This window comes from Pararge aegeria, chromosome 9 (genome assembly GCF_905163445.1).
Source record: "Pararge aegeria chromosome 9, ilParAegt1.1, whole genome shotgun sequence".
Taxonomy (NCBI): Eukaryota; Metazoa; Arthropoda; class Insecta; order Lepidoptera; family Nymphalidae; genus Pararge; species Pararge aegeria.
The window spans coordinates 11,027,560-11,049,735 of NC_053188.1; the positions used below are offsets into that span (position 1 = coordinate 11,027,560).

A 22,176-nucleotide genomic window follows, 5' to 3' on the forward strand; every position below is an offset into this window, starting at 1 on the left:
ATTGTTGGTCTTGTTGGACATTTTATTGCATTTCAATAATTAGATATTTCTGATAATGGTGCCAATTCATCAAGTCTCTAAAGTCAACAGAAAGGTCTAAAAGTAGGCCAGGGCTATCCTTTTCTACAGAGAACGTTGTTTAAAGGATAGCACTTCACATGATAGAATAGCTTTCTATACTTTTAGACCTGCAGATCAGAATTAGAATCATGCCAACAATCCAATAAAGAATAAGTACTTAGGTATGTTATATTTTAATCTTAGAATGACTACGAAATGTAGATTATACATAACGTAATGAAAAAAATCAAGATTGTTCAAAACATTTATTTAAAATTTTATTTTTAATAACTTAAAAACCCAAAAATCTGAACTAGTTGAAAAGTACTTTAATGTACTACCGAATAAATACTTACGTGCTATTTTGTAACTATAAACCTAATTTAGAAATACTTACTATCTTAATTTCATAAACTAAGATTGGCCCCAATAGAGCTACTGTAAATCATATAAAACAAAAACAGACACGAAATGTAGTTTGAACACTGGTTTTAATTTTTTATTAGTGCCAATTAAATGGCACACTAAGCAAGAAAAAGACTAGATTAAAGCTTCTTAAATTCCATATCCTTATATAATAATATACACAATATGAACAAACGTGTAAAAAGCACCGCTTTGTCACATCCGTCTTGTCCAAAAATAAATTTTATCATAAGGCCGTCTCTAAGGTGCTTGGTGAAGTTTTTCCTCTCTCAGGGGATATTTTATTTCTAAGTCCCGATCCAGAATCAGGTGAATTGGTACATTTAAAAGATGAAAATTTTAGAACTGACGGATCTGGAGTACTATTGAAGAACTCCGCTCGCTTTGCTTGAATTATTTCCGATCGAGATAGCACTTGTATATTCGGATATTCTGTACCTAATGGGAAAATACCTTGATCTAAGTTAGAAATACGGTCTTCATCGATCTTTTGCTCACTTATCGGTATTAGGGATCTCCTAGCCCCAAAATGTTGATTAGTTAAAATAGGAACTGTTTTAGAAGGTGGGCTAACAGATGAATCACATTTATCTCCGGAGCTGTTAGAATTCTCATCTTCATTGTTTGCTTCGGGTATAGGCGTAGATAGAACATCTGATCTCGGACTTGCGAATCGCCACTGCGATTTGGGGGAGAGAAGAATCTTAGAGGTGTTTTTATGTTCTTTCAACAAATTGCTAGTTCGACCTGGCGATAGTGGTTGATTGTTCGATTTTATTGTTTTTCTATGGGTATAGGTTTTCGGCGACCCACTGAGATCGAGTATATTAATTTGTGATCTATTTTCCGGAGAAGTCGAAGGAACTTGTGTTCTATCCTTAGAAAGTTTGAGTTGCTCTACTGCAGAGAGTTTCTGGGACCTACTTTGTACGCTGGGTGTATTTAGTTTGACGGTGTGTTGTAAAAGCAATTTCTTAAAATCTAATCTTGATGTTTGCTGCAGTGGCCCATATCGGTCTGCGCAGGTCTCCTGCTTTTGAATGCCAAACGAACCTATAGTGTTATAAATAGCATTTTGTTTGTAAACATTCGAAAAAAACATTCTGTTCTTACTGTCTCCTAGATAACCAGTTTCTGGATAGCGCTGGGTACTTTTAATAGCTAAAGATGTTCCAGATGAGCTCAAAGGTGACAAATTTACTGCATTAATAGCTGGCGACTCCGCCCGGTCAGTTTCTACAGGAGTTTCTTTGATATTAAGCTTCTTTTTACTTTTGTGTATGACAGCGTACAGTTCTTCGTTTGTCATAGTAGATTTAACAGGAGATAAAAGTCTGGAACTTAAGTCAACCACAGTTTCTTTATTAGTTGGCGTGGACGACTTAAAAGTGGCTGTAGTTCGAGGATCTATTGGTGATATTTTTATGGAATCCTCGTTACTGTGTCTAAAATCTTGTTCAATAGGGTGTGTTTCATCAAGACTGCGTCTTTTCGGGCTATACATAGTTTTCTCTTCAATAAAAATAGGTTTGTCAATGTTATCCGAAGGAGTTATTTTCGGCAGTGTCCAAAATTTTGACTGGGTCGCACCTGGTTTATTTTCGTAACTTGTAATGCCATGTCTTCCACGAAGATGTGCCGTGTGATATCGATGAAGTGTAAGGTTTGGATGGTGCAGGTCGACTGATGGAGAATTCTCATGCATTTGCTGATGGAGTTTAGTCGGAGGCTTGTCAGCAATTGAATGTCGATAGTCTGAAACGTATACAATTAATTTTTATTCAGTTATAATATTAGCACTGAATCGTTTCTGATCTATGTTGACTTAGGTTTGCCCAATAATTAGTAGTTCGCAATTAATACTCATTAGATAGCACAGGCTCCAAATTATTATTGTGTGTGTATCATTTATAAGTGAGAGTGCATTTATAATCCTCCTCAATCTATTAAAAGCAACAATATCAAGAAAGCTTTAGTAGGCAGTAAAAATAGCTATAGTAGACACGATGACAGTAAAATCGCCAAAATATAATATTATTAAGATTCATGCATTATGAAAAACGTATTTTTCCTTATATTTTTAGTGAGATTGTTATTAATTTTCAAAAGATAAAACTAAAAAGTCTACCGATCCACCAAGACAGGTGAAACGCCAATGACGTCACGTCTATATAAATATAATTTTGTACCGCTTGAACTTTGAAAATCGCTGCGTATATCAAGTGTTTTGCGATTTAAAACTAGATCATAACAAACTAGAAATCGGTTGCTTAGTTTTGTGTATTGATAATACCAAAATCTTTAGGACATTTGTACTATTAATTTGCCCATGACGTCATGAGTGACACGATGGTTTTCGCGTCAAATATTTTTTTAAATAATTATTTATATTAATTTGCAATTTATATCAACAAAACCTTCAAATGCTAAAACAAGATATTTTTTGGATATACACAGTAGGTACTCCTGAACATCATAGGGCCATTTTTCAAAATTAGTCATCATGCCTATTAAAGCACTTCCAAGTTTTAAGTTATAACATAATTGATGATTAGTGATACCTTGATACACTCAGATACCGCAACCCTTGCATAAAAAAGGGTGTTAATATGCATACATAAAATATCATACATGCCAAGTAGGTATTTTAAGCTCATACGACGTGCACAACAATAACTAAATAAAATCACATTATTTAAACAATAAATTGATACATTTAGTGTAATTCTGGTGCATGGTATTCTATTCTTTATACTTATAATAAAATTAAACTTTACATATTTGGTTACATATTACTTAAATATAAAGAACATTCTGCTTCCAATGATGCAACTGTTAGTTCATAGATATACAATAATAAGAGTAGAATATTAAACTAGTGATAAGTATTTATAAATATCAAATAATTACACGTAATAGTTAGTTATAAGTATCAAATAATTACAGGTAACATTCAAAACTGACGATCAATAAAACACATAATATATCTAAAATTCACCATTTTAGATATATTATACAGAGGCGGAAGAAATCAATAGATCTTTTATTAATATTTATTACACTAATGGGGACATCAGGAAATAATAGTGTTTTAGTTTCATCGCATGCTAAGAAATGTCATGCCAAAAAGCAATTATAACTTTACCTTTGAAGAACTTGGCCATAAAAGTCGCGACCATTGGAAGCAATCTCGTTCCTTGTGCAAAGCTATGTTATGATCAGTAATTTTAACGTGTATTAAATAGTTGTTTTTAATGCAACACACCTTGAATTGTTTAAAAATATCAGTGCAAAAGTATATTCTTAAATTAGTGACTATGAATTCAATTTAAGGTTAATATAACATAAAGTACCAATTTAGCATACCCTATAAGGATTTGGTCGTATGAGTTTGAATGTTTGAATTGGTTACCCTGATATTTGGTTGTACACAAAACTTAAACAATGAATAAAAAAAAATTCATGATTCAGACAAAATCATTCATTCAGTCCTATTCCATAGGATACTTAGACACGCTAATTTTAGCTTTTTATAGGTTTTGTTTACTACCGAATGAATACCATAATGCTTTACGTACAGAAATGAATTAAGCTCTTTTGAGTGGTGATTTTCGAAAATAATAATATTTACTAAGAACACATAAAAATATTGAAGATCACCTCACAATAGAACTAAATTCTTTAATAAAATGTTAAATCAGTGCGTGACCTGTGAATGGGGTGGAGTGATGTGAGGGTTATAGCAAAAGGAGTGAAATTAAATGAAATCAGTGCGTTAATTCATAATAATTTTATAATATTATTTACAAACACATTTAAAAACAGAATAACACACCATGCACTTCATATAAAAATTATGAATTAACCAAAAGCTGTGCACACACAGGTGAAGGAAGCCACCATGCAATTTTATTGGAATAAACGTAGAATAGCAACCAAATTATATTGACAAACATAATATTAATTTTAAAAAGAATTTTATAAATAACTATATATTCTATCACAGGGATATTTAATTAATTAAGGCAAGGAAGAACACTTATCAATTATATCTCAAATGGACGGATGATTCATCATGTAAAAGAATGCTACCTTTAAAGTAGAACTACGTACGCATAATGTCATTCCTTAAAATTACTTAAACCTAATATAAACATTGGAAGTTAAAAATAAATGTATTTACTATTTCAATATCTATGCAGTCAAGTAAGCGTAATGAATAGACAGGTAACAGAAAAATATTTCTACAAAACATACAATTTAATTACGTTCTACCAAATTTCAGTTCCAAAATCAGATTCAGATATAGATAAAATTCTAGCTCTGTGCATCGGTCCGTCATAAGGAACAGTAACTTTACTGGGAGTTAGAGGGCAAGCTGGCGACGAGTGAAGCACACATACATTTTCAGGATCAGAATCCAGTATTGCTGATAGCATGTCAATCGCTCTGTCCCTGTTGTCAGGAATAGACATTATGGTGTGCCTATTAGGAAGTGGAGTGGTTAATGGACTAAGAGCTAAAGCGGATAGTTCAGCTTCAAAGTTATCATCGATGAATGAATTACGATTGTTATTATTTATACATTCACAATTATTAAAGTCATTATTCGAGTTTTTGGGATTTAATTTAGGGGATACAGTTGATGGATAGTTTATTTGTTCCCGCAGAAGATCTGCAGTGATTTCAGCTTGGATTAATTCAAAAGAATTTCCTTTTTTTACATTGTTGTTAAATCCATCAAGTTTCAGGAGCTTTTTAATAGGCATCAACGGTGAATTGGCAAGTTTATAACTATCACTGCGTTTAATTTTACTATTTGGGTTCTTGTCAAAATTATCGCCGCTAATTATATTCAAGTTTACATTTTCGTCATTATTTCTATTTGTGAACATCTTCATAACTTCTGCCACTTTTTTGTTACCCGTTTTACATACGTTTTTCTGATGTTTGCTCTTTAAAATAACTGATGTTTGGAAATTAGGTACAAAAGGAACTATTTCTTCGCTGTCGAGAAACCTACCAGTACAATCTAAATTGGATCTATTAGCGTCACTCGTAATTGATGTTGAGGAATTATGAGGCTTACCTTCGTTATCTTTCGTTGGAGACAAGCTGACACCCTCTGCATCATGTATATTTACGTATGCACCTGTTCTTGTTATTGCTTCAACTACACGAGGAAGATCTCTATTTCTGTTAGCAACTGCATCCAATTTGTTATTATTTATAACAGCTGGAGCAGGGAAAGGCGTAGCGGAAATTATAGTACTTGGTTTAGGAGGTGGTAGAGTTACAAATTCCTTCGTCATGGCACCGTAGGGCTCTATAGGTGCTTTAATGATCGTTTTACCAAGTTGTGGTGATGTAGGTTTACTTGAGGGTGGAGGTTCATACGGAAAATCAGTCTCATCCGTGATTTTTACTACATCTGCACTTTCTCTTTGAATAATTGTAGTTGTGGGACATATTTCTTGAACAAATGGTCCAGGTTCGAACGTAGTATGGGCTCCCTTTCTTCTTTTAAGTGTATCTGATGAATAAATCACTTGGCCTTGAGAATCTAACGTAACTTTTGCACCCTTTCGCTGAATTTCTTGTAATGCATCTGACTGTTTTTGTTCCAAACCGTGCTCGACGTAGTCTTTGCTATCGCTCAAACCATTTGGAAGTTCATTTAGTGAAACATATTCTGTTTCTGTAAGTTTCCCAGACAGAACAGCTTGTAAATTTTTTCCAACTATGTCATTGTTTGCGTAGTTCCCTCGACCTAAGCTGATCTTTTGGTTATTGTTCTTAACATCTGCAATAGTTACATAATCCCCAGAATCATAACAATCTTCTATTACATCCGCATCTTTGGTAATAGGCGATTTTTTCGTGGACAGTTTATTTGGTAATACACCTTTTAACCTACACATAAAATTATTGAAAGGATGTAATGACGACTTCGATTGATTTTGTGGTTTATATGATTTGACGTCAGTTTTTATGTCGTTTTGCTTTTCATCGCTAGGTAAATCTAATTTTGGTCTACTAGATGATTTTGTCAAATCTCCATTGTTTTTTAAAAATGTTTCTTGTTTTCTATTTTTATCTGAACCTTTGTTACTGGTTTCACTTTCGTCATCAGAGTTTGTTGGTGTTATTACACACATTGATGGGATTCTGGAACTATTTATAGTCGTTTTATATCGTATTCTTTCTATTCTATCAGTACCTTCCAGATCTGATGATTCAGAGTAATCTTGTTCAGAAAGACTGTTTTTGCCATGGGCACTAGATATTGAATCTTCTATTGGTGAGCTTGAAGTATTATGACCTGAATCTGGGGAGTTTGTTCCTGTGTAGTTCTTTGCGCTTTCGAGATCAGTTTCAGTATGGACCTCAGCGACGGCCGTAATTTCTCTTTGATTACCTACATTCTTTGTAATTGTTACGGTGTTTAAGGGAACTACATTTATTTCAGGTGCTGAATGATTGGATGGCTGCTTATCTGCATATGATCTCATTGCAGTGTATCTCAGACTTGTGAACGGTGATCTAGAAAATGACGAACTTGAACTACGTTCTAAACTGGAGTTATTAAGGTTATTTCCCCGACTACGAGTTATTTTGGTTAAGGAGCTTTTACGTTCGGGTACAGTTGGACCGATTATCAAAGAAGATCTATCACTATCACCTGCCATCAAAGTGGTGCAAACAGTGCCAGCAGAACTTGTAGTAGTACTTGTAGAACCTTTGCCGAAAAGTTCGTATTCATTTTCAGCTGTTAAATTTTGGCTATTAGAAGAGTTTGAAAGAGCTGTTGTAGTATGCAAAGGCGTACTAGGAGACATTTCTTCCTCTTTCAAAGTTTTAAGACCTGAATCCATGTGGAAAGATGTATAATATCCTTCTGTATCGCAAGAAAACTCAGAACTTGTTTCTAAATCTTCGTGTAAATCAAGAATTATATCTGGAGTTAGAGTACCTTCACTAGTTACGCTTCCTGAACCAGATGTATTTAGAAATTTTCTTCTGCTTATAATCGAACTGGGTGGACCATGGTGGTAGTTAAGCGAGTTATTAGATGTAGCAGCCGATGTGGAACTTTTAGGCGGTACTGTTGTTGTAGTGATTTCCGAGCCGATGCTCGTCCTACCAGATTCTGAACTAGCTGACCAATTACCGCTAGACGAATGCGGCTCATCTTTACCAATGCCCGACCGCCTAGATTTTCTTTGCGTGGACGCTCCCCGTAATTTTACTCCACTATTGATAGTAGCTGTCGTATGAGCACTAGTCGGAACTCCAATACTTTTTTCTGATGACGAGTAAGATGCACATCTTTGGTGAGTTCTTCTATCTTCTTCTCCGGGGCGTTTTTTACGCATACTGACAGCTTCTTGTGTTTGATCATTTTCTATGGTACCAGACGTTATTAATTCTTTACTTTTATACATTTTCGAGTCCCTAAAGTTGTCTCTACTGGTACTCGGTGATCTGCCAATCATTCTTAATCTGTTTTTACCCCATTGTTTCAAACTATTAAAATGACTTTTCTTAGCAATAGTATCTGTCGGACTTTTCTTAAGCAAATCACTTGATCTTGACCTGATGACTGTACTATCTTCAATTTCTTCAGAAGCCACAGCATTTGGTGTATCACTATGATAGAACAAACCAAGCAAAGCATTAGTCACACGCTAAAGGCCTATGAAATAATTCATTGAACAATCTCGCTTAGTCTCGTAACAGAGAGATTCTTCAAGAATATCATTAATAATGAAGCTAATGAGAAAATGACACTATTAGTGTTCAAGTGCGAAACAATATTATGCTGATTGTTTTTATCTTAACATCGTTAAATATTAAGGAAGCATAAGTGAATAACGTCAACCAGAAAAAAAAATGTTTATTCACATAAGCACGAAATAATATTATCGACAGGTTAAAATGTGCAGAAATTTATTAAACGATCTTTAAGCTTCCACACAATACTGTGCTTTAGGTTACAAAAGTTAATTGGTTGTCTCAAGATTACATTACCCACATTACAATAAATTAGATGGGATTTAAAGTATTTTTAACTTTATTGTATTTTACTATAGATAGTGTAATCTAAAGAATACAGTGCACTCTAAAAGCTTACCCAGCTATAGCCTCTCTAAGCTCTTTCTGATCAGTGCCCGAAATGGTGTTTCGTCTTTTACCCCGTGGTTTCCTAGTGCGCGTGCGCCGCTTCACAGTGTCTGTTTCACCGGTACTTGTCTCAATGTGAAGAGATTTTCGCGAGTTGCACATTCTATCGAAGAATTTGCCAGACGTATCTATGGAAACAAGTTCGGGTGGGAATCTGTAAAAAATAAAATAAAAAATATTTGGTAATAAAGCTGAATCATTACTTTTTTTTTGTTTAAGCGCAGTCATATCAGAAAGAAAGATATTTTATTTTCCTTTTGATAGCCTATTTCTCGGGGTAGGTTAAATGCTTAGGTAGGTACAAGTGGCGGTCTAATAGCTGATTAGTGTTTGTATAGAAGTCCTTAATTAAAAAAAATTACTTGTTTCAGTATTTTTATCGCTCGGCAATACCTTATTACATAACCTCGTATTGAAAGGTCAAGTACGTCAATATCTATAGGCTTCCTTTAGGCTTGACGGGTAAGGAACTGGAGCCTGGAGCTTTTATGATTTGAATAAGGAACATCACGCACGGAGTAAATCTGTTCTTTCCAATATTGCTATCTCGCTCTAACGTATGATGGTGTCCCTGTCATTCACCAAAGCCTGAAAAGCGCGAACCATAGGAAATATATTGTAAAAAAAACCCTCTTAAATTTGATTTTATTGCCGAGCGTGGTGTGAAAAGTAGAGTCTTAGGGTTAAAACTGCCTTCGTTTTGGGTGCCCCTATATCCTTCGTTACATCAGAATTTAAGACCTCGCTACGCTCGGGAGTTACGCCGGGATAAATAAAACAAGTAAACGCCCTCGTTTGCCAAAAGCCCTCGTTTGCTTGGGAAGACATTGCTTTACCAGGGGGTGTTGAACAATCTACGATTGTTGGAAGGTAGAATGAACCTCTAAAAGCCTTTGACAGACACGGTGTCTAAGGTCAACTAATAAAGCACTGACTTCTATGAAAACACAAGGGAGTAAGCGCGGGAAGCTTTTTTTATGAAAAGACGGGGTTAGTACTGCTCTGGAACCTGTTGTGCTATTTTGTGTACCTGTGTATTTTTTAATGGTCAGTAAACATTGTCACAGATCGCCAGAATTTAATTTGGATAAGAACCTAAAAATTATGTTCAAACGTTTTTTCAGTTTTTTAGGCCTATTTAGTCAGCATTTTGGACAACTTGCCTGGCGCGGTGGGAAGGATGTGGTCATATAAATGGGCGGCTCAGGATAGGTTCGATCGCCGTCAGGGTCAATTTGTAAACTTATTAATTATTTAATTTTCTCTAATCTGGTGTAGTGAACTTTGTCTGAAGCTCCAGCTTCAGACAAAGTCGTACAGCTAAGGGTTTTAACGATGCCGCGTAGAAACTGATTAGAGTTATGGATCTAATATAACTCATCGTCATCATCATCAAGTCAACCAATGGACGTCCCCTGCTGGACAAAGATCTTTTGTAGGGAGTTCAAAGACCACGGATTTGTGCCGCTTGCATCCAGCGGCTAATTGCGACTCGCTTGATGTCATCAGTCCTACTTGTTTGGGGACTACTAATTTTGCTTTTAATATAAATAGCATACATTAGTCAGATAGCATTAAAGGGCTAACACTCAGTGGAATAAAGAAATTACAGTATTTTCTTAAATCGAGCGTAGGTACTGTACAATGTCTTACTTGGAAGCAATGACCCTCAGCTGCTCTTCAGGACTGGGCAGCCGATGGTCGATGGGCTCGTCGTCTCCGGAGCCGCATTCGGAAAGCTCGTCTGGTGTTAGTGTCACACTGCTCGCAATGCGCATTGACGCGTCTGGCATCGCAGTTACGTCGCCCACGGCTTCTTTCGACGTCCATTTTCGAAGGTGTTCTACTACTAACGGCTGTGGAAGAGGTTTATTCAAGAATGTTAGTAAAGATATTCTTAGATACACAATGAATAGTGGCCAACGACTCCGGTTCTAACAGCGGTCGTTTTCCGATGCGGGTTCACCACTCCAGCACCCTGGGTGTCCCACATTCAACGGTTTTCTAATCGCTGGATTCAACCGTTGACTTTATGTTGATAACAATAAACAAAAAGTGCTTGAAAGAGTTCTTCAATATTTTGTTTTATAACGTACTTTAAATTTTGGAGAACGAAATTTAAAGTACGTGTTAAAGAAAATTTGGAAAGAACTAAATATTTTTCTATTTACTCCACTCCTTATTTTAGAAGTTCTCTGATATACGGACAGACGAACGAACTTATTTAATACGGCCAAAGTGCAATTGCTCCCGAGTAAACACTTGGTATATTATCAAAATTAAGCTTAATTTGCTATACTCCGCGAAAAGCAGGAGAATCTGTGTGGTGTAATTTATAATTTCTTCAATCCTTATACCCCACACCAAACAGATCCTCGGCAATATACCCTCTACGCACGTTTCGCTCCGAAACCGGAGCATCATCAGGAGATGTTGACTTTACAATGAATAATTGTTAAGTCATTGTCATCAGGAGATGTTGACTTTACAATGAATAATTGTTAAGTCATTGTAAAGTCAACATCTCCTGATGATGCTCCGGTTTCGGAGCGAAACGTGCGTAGAGGGTATATTGCCGAGGATCTGTTTGGTGTGGGGTATAAGGATTGAAGAAATTATAAATTACACCACACAGATTCTCCTGCTTTTCGCGGAGTATAGCAAATTAAGCTTAATTTTGATAATATATCATGGATTTCCGCAAAGTAACGCCTGCTTCTATCCAATAAACACTTGGTCTCCACAATATGGCAGGTACTTAGTAACTGCCATATTGTGGTGTCACCATCCCTCCTCTTCCCGCAAGTATCTTAAGCGGGAAGAGGGGGGGCGCGAGGGGACCTAGGGGATATAACGGCAGATGGGCAGCAGCGTCCGCAGCAGGGCTAGCACGGGCAGGAGATATAAATTATTTCCCCCGATTATATCCTCTATCAAGGGATATAATTATCTTTTCCCCTTGCCAGAGCACGGCAACAGGGGAGAGGATAAATTTATCCCCGTTTGACATTTCTCGTGGATATATATCCCCCGCCCATAGCATGGGAAAGAATGAAAGGGGAAAGACTATCCTTTTTTGACATTTGAAAGAGACAATTTTATCCCCGTCCTTAGACGTGGGTTTAAAATTCTGTTAACGAATTAAAGTCGAAAAAAACATGTCTCGTGCTTTCTGGGGCTCTTATTATTCAAGTGAAATGGAGAAATCTGAACGAAAATTACACCGGCGATCTATACGTGACGCCAGTAATCCGTTCGAATTTCCCGATGCCGAGTTCCAATATTTGTTTCGGATGGGTAAAAATTGTGTGCTGTACTCGTGCGAGGACCTTAAAGAGGCACTAACCACTAAATGCTGTCGATGGACTACCCAGTGCACATAAAAGTAAGTTGTTATTAAGTACCTAAAATCACCTTGTGCAAAGACATCATCTATATATGAACGTAGGTTTAAAAAAGCATGGCTAATCACTTTTTGTCTAGGTTCTCACATCTTTAAGGCTATTATTAGCGGACGGTAGTTATCAGCGGGGACAGGTCAAGACCATGGCTGTTGCTCAAACAACAGTCAGCAAATTACTGGAGCTATTGTCAGTATGTGAGTATATATAGGTACTTACTTCCTAATAATTCTCATTAGTAAATATAAATCCCATCCTGTTCAGAGTGCAGTGATGTGATAACTAGTTTTCACTTTATAGCTGAGTGCCTCTTGTACGTGTTGGTAAGATGGGAACTACAAGGTAAGGATAGAATAAGTGAAGAAGACCTAGCAAACCTCAACTTAGGGGATATTGTTAGGTTCACCACAGAGACTGGTAGGTTTCAGGACCCTGCCAGGACACCAGTAAAACCTGTGTCTCAAACATGGGGAATAGGGTGGAATGGTCCTTACATAGGACTGATCACCCGTCTTCCAATGGCAGACATCCCCTCATCAAATATACATATACTTACTTTAATAATAAAATTATTAGTCAGTACTTAGTACTTCAGTATAAGTACATAGCAAAGATATTCAATGCTAGGTACTTTAATTATTTTTCATTTCATTTTAGACTAATGCCAAAGTACATATTATTCCTGGGAACAGACTGCCAGGCAAATTGTGGCTAGAAGCTAGAAGTGAAGCATGGTTTGCCTGATATTCTTGGAGCCATTGACTGCACCCTCCCTTACCATTCCCAAATGGGGTGCAATACAAAAATAGGAAAGGGAGATCCACGATAGATGTTCAACTGGTAAAGACAAATTATTTAGATCTAGAGTTTTCAAAAACTTAAACAATCAAGTAAGTTAATAATTTTAAAATATGTTTTACAGTTTGTGGTGTGTGTCCATGACCAATTCATATTTATTAACTCTAAAGTAAAATATGAAAAGATACAGCTGTATTAAAGTAGAATCGGACAGTACTACATCTAATGTATGTTTTAAATAAAATATGCAAAGTTTACTTATTGTTGCCATTTACTAGTATAAAAGGGAAACAATGCAAATCAAAAAAAGTTACACACCTATATCATTATATTATACTCCTCATAATTACCTAGAAATTACATGCCTAGGATTCTGCTGCATATGTTGTATACAACTAGTCTGGTAAATTATTTATATGAATATACAAAAAACAATGTCTCATTATAATAAAATTGTTTATTTAAGGAATTAGTACAAAACCTTGGCAGTAGATACTGTATTTAGTAATGAAATATAAGAAAATACAAAAAAAAATGTCTGATAAATTATTTAACATGGCATGGGTTAATCATCACGTCCAAATTACAGTGTAGGATTGTGCATATATTTCTATTAAACATTTTATTAAAATCTTGGAGAAAATCTGAAAAAGCAAAACAAGTAGGAATTAATTTACATGTTTAAATTAATAATAATTAATAATTTAATTAATCATTGATCCTGCATTTTCACATACAATTTGCCCTACTAATTTGGGTCAACAGTATTGAGCATAATATAATTTGTATATTTCAGAACTCTAATGGAGCAAATGACAGTAAATTTTGTAAATACGAGCGAAGAACAACATCAGACATCAAATATGCATCAAACAAGATTGTTAACAGTTGCTCGACAAAAAAGAGAAAGATTTATAAATACATATTTTAATTAATAAAATTTCTAAATTAACCTTTTCATCCTTTTTAATTTATTTTTGTGTGATAAATGAGCATCCTGCATTCTTCCATCTATACCTACTCTGGAAAATAAATAAATTCTTCACTTGGTTGACTTTACAGCAACATGTATACTATGTATATGTTGCCTGTGGTGCTGCGTCCCCGTGCTGTTGCAGCTTTTTTAATGTCCTGCCACGTCTGCAAATAAAAGAAAAATTATGCAAGACTTGTTTGATGCCAACAACACTAATAAATAATTAAAATTTTTTGCACTTGCTTACTTTACCGCAAAATTGACTTAAGTGTTTCCACTGATTGACCGTCCCGTCTGGCCCATGCTCCTTCAGTAATGACTAAGATTTGCCACTGGGAGTCTGCCCTTTTGGCTCCTAAGAGTTCCTGTGAATTCCCCAGTGGCAAGGTGGTTGTGGGTTGGCATGAAATCTACCAACATTTGCAATTGTATTTTATTACTTCTTGATCTGAATAAACACAAATTTGTCAACTAATGGGCCATAGAAAAAGGCAAGCACAACTTTAAATAAAATAGTACAAGATCAATAATTTGATATGTAAACAGGATTGGATCTTGATGATTAACGTCTCTGTTTACTTTCACTGTAAAACATTCATTCATTAGGTACGCTTCTAAATCAATAGGTAGTCACTTTTTCAAACATTTTATAATAGAAGACTTACTTTTTAGCACTCATTTTATTTTCTCGAAAGGTAGGTTTTATACCACTTTGAAAAATCCAGAATAAATAATATAAACAAACAGCCGCAGACGAGGAACATTTATAGATAAAAAAAACAATAAAAAACTTAGACAACTAAAACAAAACAGAAAACGAAAAATTTATTTGTCAAAACCATGAGCACAGATTAGAATAATTAATTTGTGACATTTACCGGGGGTTCGTCTTTCCCCTATTATATCCACCGTGGATATATTGTCCACCCGTGTGCCCATGCTCGGGGGGTGGATATAAATGCGTGAGGGGATAAACGTTATATCCTTTCCCCGTGGAGAAGTGTCCCCCGCCCATGCTAGCCCTGCTGTGCTACCATCTACAGCGATCGCCAACTCATCTGCCCATGTGGTGATTATGGACCAAACTATCAGTAGCTCAGTCACTGAATTTTGACCCCTATTTAAAGAGCTTAGTCACAGAGTGTGTCTATGCTGCGTATATGCAGATTTATATTAATCTCTTAATATAAAACATGTTACAGAAAAATAACAAAAGACTGTATGATCAACATGTCTTTGGCCAGTGATTGCCACTTAGGTATTGAAAGTATTTTAGTACTCTGAAAACAAAAAACAATATAGCTTACAATTCTAGTTTCAATTTCAACGTCGACTTTCTGATATATTCGTCTTCTTTTAGTACTAAGCACAGGCGTGCATAGGAGATAGGGGGAATGTTGGGAATCTCGTCTCAGTTGGTCAAGGATGGAAGCGGAGAGCCGATCGGTCGTGGCCTTCTCGTACAAGTTTCGTAAGCTTGCAGGTCTGAAATAAAAGAAAATAGTAACAAAATTCATTTTGGTCTAATGCATGAACTTAACTTATTTTATACAACGTGTAACAGAATTACGAAAAAATATTGAAGGATGCATAAGTATATTTCACAAGGAATCACCCTGTAAAAATATTAAATCAAAAAAAGTATATTTATTTTCTATTCAAGCGAATTAAGTGTTTACTCATAACAACCCTATTGATCATAAATGCCGTTACATTCGATGCGTTCCATAGAAATCGTGTATACGAGTAGCGATCTAATAAAGACACAAGTCTCAGAATCTTAAATTTCTACCCATACATTGTTGCATGTTTATAGTAAACTTATATTTTTTTTTTTAGTCCACTACCAGTTTAGGAAGTATGTCACACCCATAATTGGTATCTACGCGACATAGTACCGGAACGCTAAATCGTTTAGCGGCACATCTTGGTCAGTAGAGTTGTAACTAGTCGCGGGAAAATTGTGTGTGTGTGTGTTTGTGATTGTTGGTACCTCCCACCACTGAACACAGACAATTAATTTTCACTAGTCTGGTCTAGACTAGAGAAACTTCAGAAATTATAAATTCCGAAATTGCTCCCGCCGGGGATCGAACCCAGGACCTCCAACTAACAAATCGCAGCGCTCACCGCTGCGCTAGGGAGGTCTTCAAGCTTAAGCGTCAAGCAAGGTCGTTAAGCTAGTTATTTATAAATTAATGATGTTATTTTAGAAAGATTTACCTTGTGTCTGCTGTGAATAGTTCCTTTCTCAGAGGATTACTGGCCGTGTAATGAATTTTGCGCAACGCAAAATCAGACAGGCTGCCCTCAGCTGAAACAAAGAAACAAAAAATATAGAAATTGATCATTTCTTACACGTTTGTGATAATTACACGTAGTTTTAATTAACGTACGACTTAAGCAAGAAAAATTTTCTTAAAAAGGCAAACACAAAAATAATATGTCGAAAGATGTGTTTTATTTTATTCACTACGAAAAAAAACCAGTTCTCGTTGACATAATTAAATCACAACTTTCCGTACCCTGTTAAGGCGAAAGTCGAACATAAACTCACATGGGAATGAATCGCCAAGAGGTACACCATAATAAAATTGCGAATTGAATTCTCCGGTGAATGGTGTTCAAGGCGCAGGCTGGCCGCAGGAAACTAGTTCCATATAAAACAGATAGTGAGATTGAATAATATTGGATCGCAATAAGAAATGCACAAGTGGAGCCATTGTATGGCAGCCTTGGTTCCCTGCGGACCAGTGCCCTTAGTGTTATATATTTTGTACTCTCGCGCTCGTAGGGTTAATTTCGAATATCGAGAGACTATAACGTCGGAGTAAAATGGAACTTCCTACCTTGCGTTACAGTAATTTAACAGCGGAAAGTAATAAACGAAAAACGTGATATGTGCCAGATATTTTTTTTAAAGCATTTGATGGAATATTAATTGTAATTTAATTAATGAATAGTTTTCAACTAACCAAAGATACCTCCTGAAGCCTGATGTCTTAGTTAGTAAAATAAAATCAGTAGTACAGAATTTGCAACTCCAAAACGGTCCATTTTACTTAGCTCGATTGCGAATCTAGAATTCGATTGTGTACTCAACCTAAGACTGAGATCTTCATACAGAATACACTTTGAATTTGCTCAGTCTTAAGAAACAATACGAGACTAAGTAATGTGTCCGACGTAAATCTGCCTGGCTTTAACGTCAAAGTAAGCTCTATAGATTTCGGCCTAAGGGTCGATGCATGTCGACGTGGGTGGCGTTTTGTAACAACCTGCTGTTGAAATGCACAAATGAAGAGATTCACATATCTACAAAAAAATATAATCCTAAATTATTTTCAGTATTTTATTTACATTCATTCGTTCGATTGTTCGTAAATTTTCAAATTCCTTCAGTCCAGAGAAATTGTGGGTGTCTAACTCAAATTATTTCAAGATAGATTGTTGGTTATGAAACTATAAAATAGAAAATGGTCAATCCCGTAGCAAGCTTAAGATATGCATATCTATGCCCTTCTGAATAAAAACTTCAATTGAAATTCTCTTTAGGCATAAGAGGAATGTTGATTAAATGTGAAGAGCACTTAATAGAAATTCACAAGAATGTAAGCTATGCAATAAACTGCAATGGACTTCTCAGTGCTCCCGGGAGAGTTCGGTACAATGTGCTCTATAAATTCTAAATGAAGAAGTTATTTATCAACGTCGTCGTGAAACGGAACGAATAATTTATTATAGGAATGATGAACTAACATAGTTTTTAAAGTTTGTTTATACGTCTATTTTTGGGTTTTAAATAGAGTTTCCCCTACTATTTCAACTACCTTCTCTAAAGTTTTAACCAGTGCTTAGTGACATGTTACAAGTAGATGTCCAATGTCTTCGAAAAATGTTTAATAATTGTAATATAAAGTTTGTTGCTTACACCATACATAATCCAGATTCCGGAGTAAGTTTAAGACAATAATTATTGATATAGAAATCAAAGTAACATTTACTGCCGTAGGCTACAAAGGTTACATGTGGTCACGACTTTGAGAAGGACTCGCAAGGGCGCTCCTATAATAAGCCTGGTTAACGCATACACGATTGTTCCCGTTGCGAACACGACCCGGTTTCCTCTAGTGAGACAGGAATTATTGTATTCTTTAATATTATTATTTCTGTTTAATAAACAATAAAGAACGATTAATTATTTTTTTATTAACGTGCAAGACTATCTAAAAATGATATTTTTTCACAGACGGACCACGGATAGGATCTTTTATCCCAGGGAATTTAAAGTTTCCTACGGGATTTACAAAATCGTTAGTCACTCATAATAAAAGAGTTGGTCTATATTTAATGTATAGTTGGTCTATATTTAATACATTAAATATAGACCAACTCTTTTATCTTCCCTATTCCCTAGTTTCTATATTCCCTATGCTCTTAAAAATTTAACACCAGTACTCTGCAACAGAAAACAGAAGTGGCGACCTATCTTTTAACTTAAATTTCGGAAGTTAGAAATTAAAGTAAAAAGATAGGTCGCCACTTTATCCTTGACCATGACAATTATCGCGATTTTGAAATTTAATTATTAAATTCAAAGTAGGTTATTTCAGTGTTTATAGCAATGAAAGATTATTTATTACAAATATAAAAAGTCTTGGCAGTTATTGTCGATCATCAAAACGGAGATTGATATTGCAGAATGATAAGTGAAATAAAATACCTACGAAGATATCGATACAAGTAAAGGCATAGTCTCTTCGATTTGGGTTTCTCTTTTGCGTACTCGAATCACAAACATTTAGTGCTTCGAGAAGCCCCCCAGATGTCGTGGTGTAATTTTATATACCGTGAAGCTAAAAAGTTTGCGGTTAAAATCACACCTTAAGAAAATACGAAAGTTATGTATCTAAGTATCTATGCATATTATATAGTTATAAATGCAAAATATATGAAAAGTTTCGACTTTCACAAAGTCACGATACACTCCTTCGAGACTTTTCAGTATGAAATTTAAATAAGAGTAAATTTTTGGCGGGATATATATATAAATTAGTTTATTTTGTCGTCTTTAACTCATAAAGTGAAATTGACGACTAACTAACGACGGATAATTTTTTTTTTGAAAAGTTTGACCGACTACCCCTACAATACAACTGCCAATGGCGGCGAACGGGTTAAGGAGCATTGTGAAGGTAGATTGTCCTAAGCGCTCTCAATAACTGAGTGAGGGAAGCTAGTTAAGACTATTATATATGATTTTTCGAAAATAACATCCCACCAAAAACATTCTATAAACTAGCTAAGTCTCAATGACGCTGCTTGTTTATCTCTAAAAAGTAATGAAATCTAGACAAAGTCTTCGTCTCGTTCTCTTTCGGCTCTCGTAAATTCTCGTCTTTTTAGAGATAAACAAGCAGCTGCATCGAAACTTGGCTAGTTTTTACAGAATGTTTTTGGTGGGACTCCACTTCTTTTTTTAGAAACGTAGGCATAATGATTATCGTAAAAAAAAACGTAAGCGCGTTTTAAAACACAGTCAGCACTATCTAGCGGCGTGTGCGGGTATGGCCGCCACTCTTAGTCCAATGCATTATATTTTGTCCAAATTTTGAGCGAAATTCATATTTTAGTATAATTTGTTTATTTTATTTGTGCAATGTTCGAGTAGAATAAAGTTAATCGTTCGACTATTTCTTCTTGTAAAGTATAAGTATAAAAGCCAGTCTAGCCTTATCCAGAGTTTTTCCTTTAATTTTATTTATATGCGTATTAAAAGCAGAAGCCAGAAGGAATGCCTCCCATTCGCCCAGCAGTGGGACGCTATAGGCTAGATTAAATTAGATTAGAAAATGTGACCCTCAACGCTGGATTTTTGCAATGACAGTCGTTTTTTTTATGTACCAATAGTAGAACGGGGCATTACCATATCTCTAATACAGCTGAGACCAGCTGAGGGTTCTTTATCAGATACTCGATTTTTGACATAAAATGAAGCGGTCTACCAAGTTAAATACTTTTTGTAAAGGCAGTCTGTCGATCTGTAATCGTTTGATTAGGCTCTTGTGTTTTTAAATCAGACTTGAATTATCCTGTTATCTTTAACTTTTGGAATTATGTGTATTAATACAACATAGTAAATGTTATATATAATCATTTAACTAAATATATAGACTGGAGGGAATAGTCTGGTGCGTTAAAATAATTAGTCTTTCTTAAATATAACTCAGACAGGATTTTTATTGTTCTATATTTTTTTTTGGATTAAGAAGCATCGACTAGACATTGGTGCCAATTCTGTGGTGTACAAAGTTAAGAACGCTTTGAGCTTTAAGACAAACTAAATTGACTGATCTCTCAGATCGCGAGGACCTATTTTTATCATGGAATAATTAATAAATTCCAAGCTTTACGAAGCCTTTTTTAAAGTATCAACCCGACATTTTTTTCTGCAAACAATGACCTTGCGTCACCGTTTTACACATGGGTCGTAAGACTTCGTCGTGGTACCGTATAATTTTTGGTATAAGCTCCAATTTTCATTGAGTAATAATGTACTTTTACAGCAGGAATATCCGACGAATCTATTCGCACAGCGGGGTGTATGTGGAATTATTTATTTATTTATTAGCTTTTCAAGGGAAACAAACAGTACTATTACACATAAAAGTAATACCGTATTTTTATATAACATAAACCAATGAAGTTATTACATAATTTATATATACATATATTAATATACATACTTCTGCCTGGCTGTGAGTTTATTAAATCTCGTAATCGATATTTATCTCTCGATTAAGAAATTAATATAGGTTCTCGTACATCATACCGAAAATTTGTATTTTTTTTACGATATGTCAATCTGTTGGTCTAAATCCGGGACCTGTTCTTTTACAGAGGTAAAGCAAAATATTTTGGCTTATTATCGCGAGAAAGAGGCAAGATGAGATAAGATGTTGATTGCAAGAAATGAATAAACAGAAATTCTGAGGTGGAACGGTAAAGGTTAAGCGATAGGGCTTCGTTGAATCAATGTATATTTACTTTTTTTTTTTTTAATCTATTATATTGAAAATTGACTAAGAAGCGAATACTTATTAATATCTCCTCAAAATGAATAAATCTGTAGTACATAAAATATTTTAGTGGTTATAAAATATGCACAAATTGCGGTCGGGCTATAAAGGCGCTGTTTTTTATAGCTAAAGAGATTTACTACGGGACACTATCGATACGATTTCGCAGCAGCCTGCGATTTAATAAATAAATATATATACAACGTGTAAATAAAAAAACTAAATAATACTAGAGGTACAATATTTACTGTCTCTGGGAGTTATCAGTGAAACTCAAACGTAAATAGTTTTTGAGCAAATCATTGCATTAGTTTTTTCTGAAATAAATGAGATATATAGCTGTAGTGTATGTTATAGGTACGCGTCGCTTAGCGTAGGTACTATACACTTGTCGGTCTTTTATCTTCAATAGGGTGTTGGGTGGTGGGTCTCCTGGGTGTTGACATTACAGCTAACATCAACTGCGGTAGATCCATAGAATCCAAACCCCAAATTGCCGCCAAAAAACTTGGTATTCTTAATAAAGTCAAGCGGTATTCTTAATTTTTATTAAGAATACCGCTTGACCCACAAAATGACATCACGACCCACAAAATGATTACTCTATATCAGGCTCAACTTCAGTCGTGCATGGAGTACTGCAGCCATCTTTATTGTGGTTCCGCTAAGTACCAGTTATCCGCTATGGATACTGTGGCTCGCCGAGCCAGGAGACTCATAGGTAAGGACTCACCACTTTTGGCTAAACTCCAGAGTCATGATCATCGTGGTAATGTAGCCAGACTGTCGATGTTTTATAGGATATACTTTGGAGAGTGTGCTCAGGAAATATTCTATCTCATCCCCTCTCCACCATTCTACCATCGCACTGCAAGGCATCGGGCGGGTTTTCATTCCTATGTTGTTACTATTCGAAACTAGCACGAAGTGATTTGAATCTTCTTTTCTTATACGCATGGCTGGGGTTTGGAACAGCCTTCCGAGTTCTGTGTTTCTTGATTCTTACAACTTGGGTATCTTTAAAACAAGAGTGAATAGGCATCTTCTAGGCAAGCTCGTCCCATCGTAGGCCACATTTCCAGTTTCCATCAGGCAAGATTGTGGTAAAAAAAAAAAAGGTTTAAAAGTTAAACACTTAAAATGTTTTAAATTAGTTTGTTTGGAAAAATAGATATGCTTTTTTGATTTAATATTTTTACAGGGTGATTCCTTATAAAATACTAGTTGTACCCTGCCACGCTTCGCTGTGGCA

General features: G+C 35.4%; 1 protein-coding gene and 1 long non-coding RNA gene across 3 annotated transcripts in view; one reads left to right on the plus strand and one right to left on the minus strand.

The window, feature by feature from the left end:
• Positions 1 to 312: 312 nt before the first annotated feature.
• The window catches only part of LOC120626161, a 110,077-nt gene continuing 88,213 nt past the window's right edge, over positions 313 to 22,176 (minus strand). The window contains exons 2-7 of one of the 2 annotated variants that reach the window (XM_039893515.1): positions 16,069 to 16,159; positions 15,153 to 15,330; positions 10,324 to 10,526; positions 8,621 to 8,824; positions 5,576 to 8,136; positions 313 to 2,241 (exon numbers count right to left, since the gene is read on the minus strand). In XM_039893515.1, the coding sequence (XP_039749449.1) occupies positions 713 to 2,241; positions 5,576 to 8,136; positions 8,621 to 8,824; positions 10,324 to 10,526; positions 15,153 to 15,330; positions 16,069 to 16,159 (4,766 nt within the window). In that variant the 3' untranslated portion in view covers positions 313 to 712. Of the gene's footprint in view, positions 2,242 to 4,287; positions 4,611 to 4,833; positions 8,137 to 8,620; positions 8,825 to 10,323; positions 10,527 to 15,152; positions 15,331 to 16,068; positions 16,160 to 22,176 lie in introns of those variants that run through there. The other variant, XM_039893516.1, reaches the window with a different exon arrangement.
• On the plus strand, positions 12,217 to 13,719 carry LOC120626162. Its single transcript, XR_005658843.1, has 3 exons — positions 12,217 to 12,268; positions 12,729 to 12,961; positions 13,666 to 13,719. It is a non-coding gene; the product is annotated as an uncharacterized LOC120626162 (long non-coding RNA).